At 41.1% G+C, this 16328-nt stretch overlaps 2 protein-coding genes across 2 annotated transcripts in view; one reads left to right on the plus strand and one right to left on the minus strand.

Moving 5' to 3' along the window:
- The window catches only part of trim54 (tripartite motif containing 54), a 93161-nt gene extending 85114 nt beyond the window's left edge, over positions 1–8047 (plus strand). The window contains exon 9 of the mRNA XM_078541433.1: positions 6848–8047. Within this exon, the coding sequence (XP_078397559.1) occupies positions 6848–6858 (11 nt within the window). The 3' untranslated portion in view covers positions 6859–8047. The remainder of the gene's footprint in view (positions 1–6847) is intronic.
- A 2288-nt stretch (positions 8048–10335) lies between these two features.
- uts1 (urotensin 1) lies at positions 10336–10856 on the minus strand. Its single transcript, XM_078541267.1, has one exon. The coding sequence runs from the start codon at positions 10854–10856 to the stop codon at positions 10347–10349; it is 510 nt and encodes a 169-aa protein (XP_078397393.1). The 3' UTR covers positions 10336–10346.
- Positions 10857–16328: the final 5472 nt, after the last annotated feature.

Raw genomic sequence — 16328 nt, forward strand, 5'->3', positions numbered from 1 at the left:
GATTACTCTTGAGATGATTACTTCGGTGCTGCTTCATGCTCTCATTGGGACCTGGAAAAATTTATTAATTTTGCTTCCAATCTCCACCCCTCCATCATCTTCACATGGTCCATCTCTGACACTTCTCTTCCCTTCCTTGACCTCTCTGTCTCAATTTCTGATGATAGATTGTCCAGCAATATCCATTACAAGCCTACCGACTCCCACAGCCACCTCGACTACAGCTCCTCACACCCCGCTTCCTGTAAAGACTCCATCCCATTCTCTCAGTTCCTTCGCCTCCGTCGCATCTGTTCTGATGACGCTACCTTCAAAAACAGCTCCTCTGACATGTCCTCCTTCTTCCTTAACCGAGGTTTTCCATCCACGGTGGTTGACAGGGCCCTCAACCGTGTCCGGCCCATATCCCACGCATCCTCCCTCACGCCTTCTCCTCCTTCCCAGAAACATGATAGGGTCCCCCTTGTCCTCACTTATCACCCCACCAGCCTCCGCATTCAAAGGATCATCCTCCGCCATTTCCGCCAACTCCAGCATGATGCCACCACCAAACACATCTTCCCTTCACCCCCCCCCCTGACGGCATTCCGTAGGGATCATTCCCTCCGGGACACCCTGGTCCACTCCTCCATCACCCCCTACTCCTCAACCCCCACCTATGGCACCTCCCCATGCCCACGCAGAAGATGCAACACCTGCCCCTTCACTTCCTCTCTCCTCACCGTCCAAGGGCCCAAACACTCCTTTCAAGTGAAGCAGCATTTCACTTGCATTTCCCCTAACTTAGTCTACTGCATTCGTTGCTCCCAATGCGGTCTCCTCTACATTGGAGAGACCAAACGCAAACTGGGCGACCGTTTTGCAGAACACCTGCGGTCTGTCCGCAAGAAAGACCCAAACCTCCCTGTCGCTTGCCATTTTAACACTCCACCCTGTTCTCTTGCCCACATGTCTATCCTTGGCTTGCTGCATTGTTCCAGTGAAGCCCAACGCAAACTGGAAGAACAGCACCTCATCTTCCGACTAGGCACTTTACAGCCTTCCGGGCTGAATATTGAGTTCAACAACTTTAGATCTTAAACTCCCCCTCCCCCCATCCCCACCCCGTTTCTCCCCCCTCCCCCTTTTTTTTTCAATAATTTATATAGATTCTTCTTTCCCCACCTATTTCCATTATTTTTAAATCTAAAACTAAAACCTTGTTAGTCTTTCCACCCCACCCCCACTAGAGCTGTACTTTGAGTGTCCTGTCTTCCATTCTTAATTAGCACTTTTCTTAGACAAATATCACCACCTTCAACACCTCTTTGATCCTTTTGTCTGTGACATCTTTTGATTATCTGCTCCTATCACTGCTTGCTTATCTCCACAATCACCACACCCTCAACCTCTCTCTCCCCCCGCCCCCCCCACCTTAAACCAGCTTATATTTCTCCTTTCTCCTAACTATGCTTCAGTTCTGCCGAAGGGTCGTGAAGGCTCGACACGTTAACTGATTTCTTCTCCACCGATGCTGCCAGACCTGCTGAGTTTTTCCAGGTAATTCTGTTTTTGTTTTGGATTTCCAGCATCCGCAGTAGCTTTTAGCTTTTTGTTTTTATCAGCAAGAGTAATGGTCTCTGTGATCTTGGTGAAAAACTGGAATAACAATGAATGTTTTTATCCAGTGTGGTGATGATTGCCTGGCACTGATGTGGCATGAATATTACAGTTTATTGGCCAATGAACATATGAATGCAGCAACTTCATGAAATTCACAGGGAGGTAAAGCATATACCCTTTTCCCCAAGCTAACAGCAGAATGACGCAAATTGTCCGGCAACTTGAGGCAATCATAATTCATGGGGTATCTCTTCATCACCACAAATTGCTGAATGATTTGCATGTTAACAAGGATCCACATCTTTCATGCAGTTATTGTTTAGCAAATTCCAGCTCAATATGTTACATTAGTAAAAGCAACTTATAAGTATACATTTTGCTGTGTTATCTTAGCTGTTTGGATACATACTTTCTACTCCTGATTCTCAGACTATTAGCACTACTAAATTATTTGTCGATTTTCTTTATTACTTGTAGTAATAAAAGCAAATAACTAACGGTGCAACCTATCGTGGCAAGTCTAATGCAAAATATTTAATCTTGTACCTTTTTTATACCAACCAAACAGTAACCCCATCTTTGTTCTCCAAAACAGCTTGTGGATACACAGTTGACTGTTTGAGATAGGATTATTGTGCAAGAGAAAAAAACCAAGGCCAAGCATGTTGGATGTTAGCCCATGTGTTAAGTACGAATTGATTCTTGGGGGAGGATTTTGCCCTTGTCGGGTGGGCTGGGCGGGGGCAGGTGGAGGCAGTCAGGAAGCCGATTGCCACCTACGATTGGGGCTGGACCGCGATTTCACGCTGGTGGGCCAACTAAGACCTGCATGTGTACAGGGGGGCGCAGGAAAAGCTCCCTGAGGCACAGTTGCTGCTCAGGGACCCGAAGATTTTAGAACATTAAAAAATAAAGATTTTTAAAATGTTATAAAACATGTCCCTTCATGTGATGCTGTCACATGAGCAGGGACATTTTCTCAATGAAATGTTAAAATTTTAATTTAATTTTTAAATAGCTGTTGGAAACCTCATCCCACCCGTGGATGAGGCTTCCTAAAAAGTGCAAAGGCTGCTTGGCCTTTTCACCTGCGCCCGCCGACCGTAAGGTTGGACGGGCAGCGAAAAATAGCATTTAATTAAATCTTTAATGGCCTTAATAGGCCTTTTACTTGTCGATAGGCGCGCCACACGCATCCACAGACTGAAATATTGTGTGAGTGCGTGATGATGTCAGGACGCTTGCCCGACATCATCGCGTGGCATTTTACACTCGGTTGGATTGGGCACATGCCCACCCGATGAGCACTATATTCAGGCCTTGATGTTAGAAAAGCCAATGTTTGGTTCAAGCATCAAGACACTAAACAGCTTGCAAGCTGAATTTGCTTTAGTACATTTACAGTTTAGTTATTGGCATCAGTGAGGGATAGCTAGCTAGACCAGTTATGCTTTTGCCAGTTTTAAGGACGTGGTGATGAGTTTGAGCTGAGGTGGACTGAGATTAAGAAGATGATTACTCTAACATACCGGCCGGGATTCTGTCAGGCCAGTGGGCACCTTGCCCACTGGTCAGAGAACTGGCAGGGAACCCCCATCAGTTTCGTGGGGTGGCATTTTTAAGTGGCCACTGTTGGGTCTGAGGTCCCCGCCGGTGAAGGTCCTGCCCGCCAAGAGCTACAAGCAGCTCCAATTGCTGACAGCACCAGCAAGGGCAGTGGCAGCTGGCAGCAATTCACCCACCAGAGGCCCAGGATCACTGCGGAACATCAGGTCAAAGGTGAGTGAAAGTGGGATAGGGTTGCACGAGAGGCAGGGCAAGGGAGCCAGAAGCAAGGGCAGGGGCGGTGGCTTTTAGCAGACACCCCCTTCCCGAGGCTGGGTCCCTAGATCAGACATAGAGTGACCAACTACCAGGGACACACCCCACCCCGAGAGGCCACTGGCAAACCCTGAAGAGGCCTTCGGAGGGCCCTGAGCAGCCATCACCCATCGTTTTAATCTCTGAGCCACCACTACATCGCAATGGGTTCAGGGATAATGGGTGTCAAGGCCCGTTAGTGAGTCTAATTGCCATCCTACTGTCACCGGCCGAAAATCCTGCATCAGCCCCTCCTTCACTCCAATTTAATTGGGGGAGGTTTGGCTGCTGCCGGGAGACTGATACAGGGCCTCTCCCATGATTAAGCGGGTCCGGCCACCATGTTTCCCGTTGTGATGACCAGCATAAAGTACGGCACCCAGTTTGTTATGTTTGATCCTGAGGGAGGATCATGTGAGTTTTCAGACTTGAAGAAATTCATTCTGTATAATCCACAATCTATCTGATGAGCCATTGGGTCAGTTGGTGATTGCTTATTTGCTTAATTGTGCTGTACATAATCAGCAGGACACTGTTATGAAATTTACAGCACTGTAAGGTGTTTTGTCACCTTAATAGTCACAGCTTATGTTGTTGGATTCATCCAAAGTGATTTTGTCACAACAATTTATGGCATTTTACTTGACTCTAGTGTGTCCTGTTATGAGAACCCAGTTTTCAAGCTGAGAACAGATTTATATAACTAGTGATAAACCCTTAATTGCAACTGAAAATAGGCGTTATCCAATGACAATAAAAATAAAAATTCTTCGTTATTTTCAGCCTTTAAACTTTTGTAATTATATGCATGTCTGCCTAAATTGAGGAATCACCCATGCTGGCAATAGATTAAACATTAAACAATATCAGATCAACTATTAGTTGGCTTGTGGCACAGTGCCACTTTCCTGAAGTGAATCGGACTGACATTTCCATTTCCCATATTTCTCTCCTAAATGGGATTCAGAAAGTAGCATAAATTCCTTTATCAACACTTTTATAGTAGATTAGCATTTATGAGCTGACATCCAGCACTTAAGTATTAAATTTGGCTCCTTTCTCTGGGAGCGGAATCATAAACATTTGATATAAAGGTGGCTTAGAATATTTTTATTAATAATTTTCTTCTCATTTCCACTGACCCTAATTTCTCTTTGTTGTTCTTTGACATGGAATTCAGGGTTATTCAGATATTGCGTTTCTCCTTGGTGGCCATGGGTGAAAATGCTGACAAGAGGCACGCTTTGGCCAGGTGGACTCGCTCCCTCTCCTCACCCCTCAAGAGGAAATGTCCTGCTACCCTTTGCATCTACACTCACTGACCAAACCTGGCCATAAACAGACCATAATTCTTAATTTGTCTCAATGTCATTTACAAAATGGCTACATAGGTGTATCCACACTTCAAAGGAATTTATTGGCCATGAAGTGCTTTTGATGTGTAGAGAATCTGATAAGACAGGACGCAAGCGCAGGTCTTCATCATTCCCTCACATTTTTCCTCTTCTCTCCTTCCAAAAACCTAAACTTGAACATAAAACATCTCCCTTAGCAGCCCAGTCTTTTAACTGCCTACTCTTTCAAACCTCATGCTTGGGCTATTTCTGGTCCTAGTTGGTGATCAACAGTTAATTGTCTATTCATTAGCTAATCAACACACACATATACTTTTGGAGGCTGAGTATTGTAAGCAGTTCCCATTCCTGGTCCCCTGCTACAATGGTTCTTGGACTTTAGGATTTTATAGAGAACAAAATGGCTCAGACACAGGGTTCAGCTCAACTACAAACTTACTGTTTGTTAGAAATAAATGTCCTAATGCCCTAATACAAAACTCTTTAAGCTGGTTTAAATGACATAACACCTCGCTTGGTTCATCCGATTTAAATCCCTCTATGATTCGACCTCCCGACCAAAACACACAAAGTTACTATAACTTATTAGGAAAAACTTTTACTGGAAAAACCACAGGCAAAACCCCATGTTTCTACCCCAGCTGTACTTAATTCAGACACAGACCCCCTGGATTTGGCCGTTACCCTTAAGTTATTCTAACCTCAGCCCCAATACCCCTTGGATTTGGCTGATAACTTACAATCCTCCACAAGGTTGGTCCTTCCAGTGAGGACTGTAGGTCCGTGAGCCAGGTTGACCCTTCCTGACCCTTCTTCTTGACCGCAGGACCACTCTTGTCCTTTTTTATGATGAACCTTATCGAACTATCATGAGCACATTTCCTGAGGCCAGCCTGCTGGATGGTTAGTGCTTAGCACCCTCTTGGATCCTTCAAGTCTGTTCCAGGCAGATCGACTCAGTGCTAATGTTGTTTCCCCAACTGAAAACAATGAATCCCACCAAGGTGAGGTATCCCTGGCTCCAAAGCTGATCTTTATGTAAAAGGTTTCTCTTGTTCCGTGACAGGAGTGAATGGATGTTGTCTGGGGCCATTTGGTTGTGACAATGGCCTCCATTTCTTAATTCGATTACATGATGGTGGTTATCCTGTGTTCACTGCTGTGATGATGTCTTAAATTCCAGTCCTTTTAATAGTATCAGCTCTGTTGTGATGTTGGAATGTCTGAGATTAACCCCCGCCCCACAATGTAGCCGTGCCTCGGTGTGTTTTGTTTTGAGGCTGGGCTTCCGTTCACAGTACTTGTGTCTGTGGGGGTTTGGGGTTCTTTCATCATGTTTTATACAGTCCAGTTGCAGAGGATTCTGATCCCACAGTATTTTAATGAATTGTGCAGAAGAGAAATTCTGTGGCTCACAACACTGCATCTTCATTTTGGATAGCTGCTTAGAGTTTTTGGATATATAACTCGTACTTGGGCAAAGTGCTTATTATACCACCTAAAGTTTCAAAGTCTGAGCCCTACGGCTGCAGTTATCCCTCTGCTCATGTCGTACTGATTTGGTGTTGAAAAGCCACAGATCCTCTTAGGAATTCATCTTTGAATCAGTAGCACCTTAACCATAAAATTGATGCTTTATCTGATTCTAATATATATTACAGGCCGAATTTAAGAGAGTAATGCAGCTGTTTCATGCAAACAGTGAAGTAGGAATGTATATCTCAAGTTCAGATTCAAATATCATTCTTGAGTCATTCAATAAGGAACTAACTTTTCAAATGCTTTTTTGCATGTTATAATCCTCAATAAAACCCTGGGATCAATTATTTCAACTGTATCTAATTAGTTATAGTTTCATATTCTCTCTTTTTTAATGGGACAATCATCATAAAATCTCTATCTACAATGAGCTTTTGCATAAGGAATTCTATGCACAGCTTTATTGTTTTATTATTTGGTACATGTATAGCACTGAACCTCTAACCACAAGTACAGATAACAGATATGTAATATTCTATTCTTTCCCACAGGTCAATACTGAAGTCACAAGAAGAAAAAGAGGGACAGTACTAATGACGCAGCCTATGGAAATGATTCATTCACAATTGATTTATTGTTTAGGTATGAGATGAAGATTGCCATTTATACAAGCTTGCAGTATGGATCAATTATTTGCTTTTCTATTTGCCGATCATTGCTGTGTGAAGAAATGAACACAGTGTTGTAGCTTCTCAATTAGACCAAATACTTTTTGTACATTTTCACTTATGCAATTAAATGTAAACCCTAGGATAATGTTGATGTGACAATATTAGGCCTTCTTAACTGAAAAGACGACTGATGCATTGTTTGAAAAAAACCTTTATGGGATTATTGTGATATTTTGCATGGTTCAGTTCGTTTAGAATTTTCAGACAGCTGAGTGCTGTTATTTCCCCATTATAATAATTTGTTTAATTAGTTTGTTATAATTTTATTCGAGACATGGCATATGTAAAATAAAGTACAACGTACAGTGAGATAATTGAGCTCTATCCCACTTTGGTGAAGAGTCATAAAGGTTCCAGTAATAGTTTGGAACAATAGATGATTTCCTATATGGCATGATAGAAAGATGGTGAAAGATGAAGTTCATGAGAGAGAGAGAGAAAAAGAGAGAACAGTTCATCTGGTAGGAGGATTTTTTGAATCCAATGTATTACTGCCCACAGATGTTGCCTTTATGCTGTTCAATGAATGATTTTGGAATGAGGATGGAGTACAGTAAAAGCTGTAATTCCGGTTGACATTATTATGTTGGTTCTTTAATGAAATGATTTTGAATTAAGGAACCTTTTGTAAATATAGGCCAAATGACTGACAAAGCAACAATTGAAACCTTGCATACTAAATCAAAGTAAACAGCAGCTTCAACACAGTCTGGATCACTGATTACAGCCGTTTAAGTGAGTGCACACCATGTAGTTCAGGGTTTGTCATTTTAATTCATCATTGACCTGCAAATGAAGTCAGTTTTGCTTTTACTGTTTGCTGCATAAATGTTAAAATGTAATTATTTCTCATTATTAAACATTGTTGATTTCTGAAAATGTTTGTTTAAAAGAAACATTTGAATCATATTTCATTTTCAAATTTTATACATGTTTTAGTGAATTGATTATGGAATGAAATCCACAGAAGCGAGAGGCAGATGTGTAATGATGACTGCTGATTAAAAACTTTGAATCCTACGTATAAGTTTTACTTAATTTTATTTGTCATTATTTCAAAACTTCATTTAATAATTGATTAATAATGACTCAAATTTATGATTTGCCTTCAGTGCAAGTTGTATACTAAAATATATCTAAATTTATGTTCAAAAATGTAAGTTGACATTTTAATGCTGCTTTTTGTATGATGCACAAGGTATCATTCAACATATTTTGCAACTCTAACAGATATTTTTTTATATGAACAGAATATCCCATCATTTATTATGGAGTTTTACATAACCTGCTATTTTCTTCAAACCATTTTTCATAGATTTTGTATAATCACTTAACCTCATACATAATTCTGAAGTAGAAGCTAAAAGCAACGTGCTGGAAATAAAGACATCAAACAGGAACAGTGTGAAACAAAAGTTAAGCTTTGGATCAAACACTTCGGTGTCAGCTGCATCTTAAATTCAATGTTGTTCTGATATTGTATAATTTGTAATAGTTACACTTAGCCACAAATCATATCCACAGCATTAATGGATGCAAGTTGGCTATTAAGTCTTTATATCATAATTTATTGCAGTTTAGCCCACTCTAGAGGACCCCGGTTGTTTCACACTGATGTTTTCTTTGTCACAATAAGTGATCTTGGAGGAATTGAGTTTTTGGTCTATAAAAAGCAGGCGTTAAGATATTCATCAGAAAAGATGCTAGAAGGGTAAAAGTTATGAAGAGGGAATTGAGCTGTTTGAGCTTTTCGCCACCACAGCTACATGCTGCCCTTGATATCACCTGAAAATACATCAGGTTCCACATTAACAGTGATGACATCCAGCTCTACTTACGCAGCTCTCTCCACACTTCCACTTCCTCAAAAGAAGGGTCATGAGGACTCGAAACGTCAACTGTTTTCTTCTCCGCCGATGCTGCCAGACCTGCTGAGTTTTTCCAGGTAATTCTGTTTTTGTTTTGGATTTCCAGCATCCGCAGTAGCTTTTAGCTTTCTGTTTTTATCTTTGTTTGATAATGTTCTTGTGAAGCACTTGGGTATGCTTTACTGTGTTAAAGGCACTGTGCAAACACTAGCTGCTGCTGTTATTGAGGGGGTAACCAGTAGAGTTATTCAAGATTATGAAGAGTTATTATAAGGGATGTCTAATAACATGTCAGCCAGATAGTAACAGAGGAGATTGGAAACTATGTCTTATACTGAGCATGGTTAGAATGGGATTTCTCTGCCACAAAATGTGGTTGAAGCACAGTCCATGTGGATACTTTAAAGACAATTAAACAGGTGCTTAAAAAAATAGTCTTAACGATATGGGGCAGGGAACAGAATGTGGAACTAAATTAGGTGGAATATGGGGAAAAGTGATCTGGATTACCTGTTCCTGCTCACTCCACAGCAGACTCCCAGACTTATATGGTTTACTTCTTTTCCTACATTCTTAAATTATTTCACAAATCTCCTGCCCTTTGCGTTAGAATTTTTTCTAAGAAATAGGCCTTTTACATGATTGACAGTATTTCATATCGTATGAAGACAATGCTAAAGATTTATCTCAAAAGGCCTGCATCAAAATATATCTATTAGCATGCATCATAAAACACGTAATGCTGTCCTTATCTAATTAGCCAATTCTTCCCCATAGAAACAAAGTTCATGTTAGGACTTTGGTAATTTTTTAAAAAAGGCCCTTTGGTCTAACAAGTAGATTGAGATCAATTTAATCTCTTCAAATCTGCCAACACAAAACTAGTTGAACAAGAATAAAGCAAAGAAAAACTATTTTCCAGTACTGGTGTGTTTAAGGTTAAACTTGCAAGATATTATCCTCAAGACAATTACTAGTTTGAAGAAGTTTATTAATTCTGTTCCAATCCTAAAGCCAAGTGTTAATTAAATTGTTAGCTACTCTATCACCTAACCAGTAAAACTTCTACATTTGACTCCATTATCTTATACATGGTCTTTTAACAGGATCCAAAGATGCAGCTGGATAACCCTGGTCTCTTTATAACCATTATACAGCCTTTCCAGACTGAACAAAGTGTTGAGTCAAAGTAATGCTTTTAAAGAATTTTTATTACTAAAATATAAGTGACAAAAGAATTATTTCATGCTGAACAATTATTTCATGAATATTCTATTTATTTGGTAATTTTGGAATTGAACATTTCTTTCAGATTTACACGGGTTTCATAAGACAGATTCGGTTAGTGCATTGTTTAGTGACTTTGGGGTCCACATGATGAATCTCAAAGATTAAACTCTAATTTGATGACAGAATGAAGTCATTACAATGTTAGACTCAAAATACATAAATCACTTGCCAACTGTGTCCATAATTTTACGATTGTTGTCGGCCTGCATCCACTGATTCTCGTTCTTGGCAATCTCGATCATTTCCCTCAAGATGTGAAATGTGAGATCCAAGGAGTTGGGTGGGTCAGCGGGTCTCTTGGAACGCCTTGCAAAGGTTGCTATCATATCTTGGTTAGCTTTTTGGGCGGATATGAGGCTTTTCGCATTTAAGGAAAGATCACGGAGGAAACGACTGGCTTCTTTAGCAAAGATATCTTTCACCATCTGCAGGTAATCTGGAGGTAGCTGAGAGTGAATCATCATGTACTTGGGGTTTTGCCCCAAAGACTGAAGTAACTTTTCCTGCAGATTGTAGGAAAGAGGCAAATCATTTTCTTCATCAGTGGCCGTGTTGACACTGGGATCCTGGATGTCGAAGACACTCAGATCCACGGCACGACACACAGCTGGAGGGATGCGAGTGGCAAGTAGTAAACAGGCTGCAAGGAAAATCAGGGGAGTTGGCATCATGCTGGATAGAAATCTGCAAATAAAGACACGAGAATCTGAGTTATAACAAAGACTGTTGCAGCGATAATACATTTTCTTTAGTATAGCAGCACTTAGTTTTTAAAGAGGTAAAGAGTTTCACACACTGATTGCAATTTATTGCAATTTATTTTAATATTCTACTGTAAAGCATTTAAATATATAGTAATACCATGAAATATCTAACAGGCAAATGACACCTAAAAATAATAAATTATTTGAATAATTGGTTGGTTTAGGATACTTTTTGGTTTATGTATATTTGATGAAAATAAATGAAAGGAGCTGCTTGTGTCATTTTCTACTGCTTACTCAGACCTCATTACTACTTTGTAAAGTACTTTGTTACTTTGACTGGATATAGACTTAGTGCAGGCTTTAAGAGCTGTGCAGAAATGGAGAATGCCCTGTTAGTTCTGATGCAGAAAAATATTACTCCTTAAGGCATACTTTGGGCTTTAAAGTTAAACTCTACACTAAGAAATTGTATCCTGCAGGGATTTCCTGTTTTGGAATTCCTGCCAATTTTGTCAGTAAGAGGAAATTCACTGCTTACAAATTAACTGAAGAAACTGTACTTATAATAATAAACATGTCGATTACTATAGATTAGAAATATTAATTCTGCAATGTTGAGTTTATAGGTACATATAACTTTCACTAACTGTGTTAATGCAAATATTTGCAATCATTATGCTTAAATGTACACATTCTTAAAGTTTTTGGAATTTCAAAAGACAAAATTGCACCTCATCCATTTATATGCCATCCGCTGTTGATAGGAATATTTTCAATGTATATTGTCATAAATACACACCAACATGAGAGGATTTTTAATACTTATTGGAGTTATGCAGATTTATGTGTACTTTATTAAGGCATGGCTGGGATTTAAATACACTCCATCTGTGGAAACCACTTGCACTCTTTACAAGGTAGAATCCAAAGCTTAGTGTTACATATGTTTTAAATATTAGTTACTTCTATAAGTAAGGTACTGTGATGCTTTAAAACCACTAATTAAAAGGAGCTGAAGTAGTGTAGAAGTAAAGCAAACTACAAGGTCAGGAGAATACCCTAAATGTTGTCAATCTGAACAAAGTACAGAAAATTACAGCAGGAATTGAATAAGAAGTTTTGGGTAGGATCCTTCATCACTCGAAGGTCAGATGAAAGGTCTCACCTAAAACAGTAATCCATCATCTTCTTTCAGGCACTGGTGACATGCGCATTTTCAACATTCTCAGTTTTTACAGTAGTTTTCATGTCACTTATTTTTGGCTTGCTATCATTCCATCCCTCAACAATAAATAAAATGACCATCACCACAAAAACAGTTTAAAGAGAAGCTGACACAGATCAAAGATATGTTGAATCTCGGAAAAAAAACTTTTGAATGAACTGGATGCAATTGAGAAAACTCCTAAAACACAATTGTATATATTGGTTTACAAAACAAAATGTATACTTATGTGAAATGTTGAACTTGCCTTGTAAAAATGTTCTTGTGCTGACACATTTTGCATTAGCATAGATTAACCAAAACACCCAGACAATATCCTGCATCATCTTCAAAACATTTGTAGAAATATCCAGATTTTTAATTGTAATATCAAGCTGTAGTCACAAAAGAAACTCTCCTTTTTTCTCTGTAGAATAAAAGGCTTTGAAGTAGTGGAAAATTTGAGTGTAGAATGATTTGTCACTGTTTTGAATTTTCCAACCTTTTAAGAATTAGGAGTTATAAAGTCTACAGAAAGGTTTCAATATAGGCCACAATGGGGCAGAATTGGGAGGCGCTGGCGTAGTGGTAATGTCGCTGGACTAGTAATCCAGAGACCCTGGGTAATGCTCTGGGGTCACGGGTTTAAATCCTGCCATGGCAGATGGTGGAATTTGAATTCAATAAAAGTCTGGAATTAAAAGATGGTGGATGCTGCAAGTTCTGGAGCACAAGTCTTCAGTACTATTGCCGGAATATTGTCAGGGCCCATAGCCTTTGCAGTATCCAGTGCCTTCAGCCGTTTCTTGATATCACATGGAGTGAATCGAATTGGCTGAAGACTGGCATCTGTGATGCTGGGGACCTCCAGAGGAGGCCGAAATGGAACATCCATTAGGCACTTTTGGCTGAAGATTGTAGCAAATTACTTATCTTTTGCACTGATGTGCTGGGCTCCCCAGTCATTGGGGATGGGGATATTTGTGGAGCCTCTTCCTCAAGTGAGTTGTTTAATTGTCCACCACCATTCACTACTGGATGTGGCAGGACTGCAGAACTTAGGTCTGATCCGTTGGTTGTGGGATCACTTAGATCTGTCTATCACTTGCTGCTTATTATGTTTGGTACATAAGTAATCCTGTGTTATAGCTTCACCATGCTGACACCTCATTTTTAGGTATGCCTGGTGCTGCTCCTGGCATGCCCTCCTGCACTCTTCATTGAACCAGGGTTGATCCCCTGGCTTGATGGTAATTCTAGAGTGGGGGATATGCCAGGCCATGAGGTTACAGATTGTGTTCGAGTACAATTCTGCTGCTGCTGATGGCCCACAGCGCCCCATGGATGCCCAGTCTTGAGTTGCTAGATCTGTTCACAATCTATCCCATTTAGCACGGCAGTGGTGCCACACAACACGATGTGGAGGCGAAGTTCTGCCTTCACAAGTACTGTGCGGTGGTCACTCCTACCGATACTGTCATGGACAGATGCATCTGCTGCAGGCAGGTTGGTGAGGATTAGGTCAAGTATGTTTTTCCCTCTTGTTGGTTCCCTCACCACCTGCCGCAGGTCCAGCAGCTATGTCCTTTAGCACTCGGCCAGCAGTGGTACTACCGAGCCACCCTTGGTGATGGACATTGAAGTCCTCCACCCAGAGTACATTTTTGCGTCCCACCGTTGCCTCCCTCGGTGCTTCCTCCAGGTGGTGTTCAACATGGAGGAGCACTAATTCATCAACTGAGGGAGGGTGGCGGGGGATGAAGGGGGTGTTGTGGGTGGGGGTAGATGGTAATCAGCAGGAGGTTTCCTTAAAAACAAAAAGCTAAAAGCTACTGCGGATGCTGGAAATCCAAAACAGAAACAGAATTACCTGGAAAAACTCAGCAGGTCTGGCAGCATTGGCGGAGAAGAAATCAGTTAACGTTTCGAGCCTTCATGGCCCTTCGGCAGAACTGAAGCATAGTTAGAAGAAGGGAGAAATATAAATTGGTTTAAGGTGGGGGGGGCGGAGAGAGACATTGGACATTGAGGGTGTGGTGATTGTGGAGATGAGCAGATAATCAAAAGATGTCACAGACAAAAGGGTCAAAGAGGTGTTGAAGGTGGTGATATTTGTCTAAGAAAAGTGCTAATTAAGAATGGAAGACAGGATATTCAAAGTACAGCTCTAGTGGGGGTGGGGTGGAAAGACTAACAAGGTTTTAGTTTTAGATTTAAAAATAATGGAAATAGGTGGGGAAAGAAGAATCTATATAAATTATTGAAAAAAAAGCGGGGGGGGGGGGTAGAAACGGGGTGGGGATGGGGGGAGGGGGAGTTTAAGATCTAAAGTTGTTGAATTCAATATTCAGCCCGGAAGGCTGTAAAGTGCCTAGTCGGAAGATGAGGTGCTGTTCCTCCAGTTTGCGTTGGGCTTCACTGGAACAATGCAGCAAGCCAAGGACAGACATGTGGGCAAGAGAACAGGGTGGAGTGTTAAAATGGCAAGCGACAGGGAGGTTTGGGTCTTTCTTGCGGACAGACCGCAGGTGTTCTGCAAAACGGTCACCCAGTTTGCGTTTGGTCTCTCCAATGTAGAGGAGACCGCATTGGGAGCAACGAATGCAGTAGACTAAGTTAGGGGAAATGCAAGTGAAATGCATGAGGTTTCCTTGCCCATGTTTGACCTGATGCCATGAGACTTGAGAGTTGATGTCAAGGGCTTCCTCCCTCCCGACTGTATACCACTGTGCTGCCACCTCTGCTGGCTCTGTCCTACCAGTGGCGATGGGATGGTGATGTTTGCAAGATCCGTGAGTATGACTATGTCAGGCTGTTGCTTGACTAGTCTCTCCCAATATTGGCGCTAGCCTCTAGGTGTAAGTTTGAGAGTTTGCCTTCTAGGTCGATACCGGGTGGTCCGTCCAGTTTCATTCCTTTGAACTCTGTAGCTGTTGAACATTGCTGTGGGGTTTGGAGTCACATGGAGGCCAGCAGATTTCCTCCCCTAAAGGACATTAGTGAACCAGATGGATCTTCACAACAATCAGCAGTGGTTTCATGGTCATCATTGGACTTCTAATTCCAGATTTTTATTAGCTTCAAATTCTACCATCTGCTGTGGAGGAATTAAAACCCAGCTCCCCAGAGCTTTACCCTGGGTCTCTGGATATTCCAGCGACAATACCACTATGCCATCGCCTTATCACTTGAGAACAAAATTTGGAGAGCAGTGAGTGTATTACACTACACTTACTAGTACTACACATCCTTAATCATGAGCTGGCCATACTGCGGTGAGAAAAAAAGACCTAGGAGTGCAGTAGTCATGGGATACTCAAACCCAAGTACCTGGGCTGAGACTGTCATTCATCAGCGAGGTTGTGACCGTGATGTCTATCTGATCCACCAACACATGTAGGGAGTTTTTGTAATGTACAAGTAGCAATGCTCAACTATTATGACACAGGAACCTCCCAGGCACCTCTTGGGAGCCATCCACTTTACTCTTTACTGTTCCATTAACTAATAATGAGTCCTGTATTGCCACAAACCTCACTAAATCCAGTAGCAAGCTAGCACTGAAAATAGGGATGTCGAGTTTTGAAGATCTCCTTTTCTCAAATTACAGACTCACTATTTTATTTCCTTCAAAATTTTCAAATCCTCAACTGCCTTTTTGAATGGAACATCTGTCATTTCTCTTCCATTCAGCAACGCATGACAGACCTCAGCAATGGTAACAGTAAATTAATGTTATTAATTTGTAGCACTTGTGTTCGTCCTTTGCGTGACATAAATTTGTGTGTGTAGATTCTGGACGTTCTTTTCTTTTCTATGAGTTATCACTGGTGGGTGACTGCAGAGACCCCAGCTGGATCAGTGGCAAAGCTGCACCTTTTCTGCTCATCTACGCTACTGACGGAGAGCAGCTCCTTGAGGCCCATCCATCTATGGGAACATAAAATAGTGACCATTTCAGAATCCTACCTTTAGCTCCAGCAATGCAAACTGGTTAAATTCACAGTTGAACTTGGAGATGAGTGGAGCAGGACAAGTCAAGTTGGAGAGATAACCAGGAGTCTACAGAAGAATTGGATAAAATCTGGAAATGTGAAAAATAGTAGCAAATTGTCTTCATGCAAATGTAATGTACTGCATCTTTAAGGGTAAAAGGGTGCCAAAGGTATACTATAAATAAACTGGAAATAACTAACTGTGAACTGGAAAAGGGATTTGAGTGACAGGAGATT

Source organism: Cetorhinus maximus, chromosome 5, assembly GCF_964194155.1.
Source record: "Cetorhinus maximus chromosome 5, sCetMax3.hap1.1, whole genome shotgun sequence".
Classification (NCBI taxonomy): domain Eukaryota; kingdom Metazoa; phylum Chordata; class Chondrichthyes; order Lamniformes; family Cetorhinidae; genus Cetorhinus; species Cetorhinus maximus.

What these genes read in the sequence shown, in the direction of transcription:
- uts1 (XM_078541267.1), bottom strand. Translation starts at nt 10,856, where the DNA reads ATGATGCCAACTCCCCTGATTTTCCTTGCAGCCTGTTTACTACTTGCC.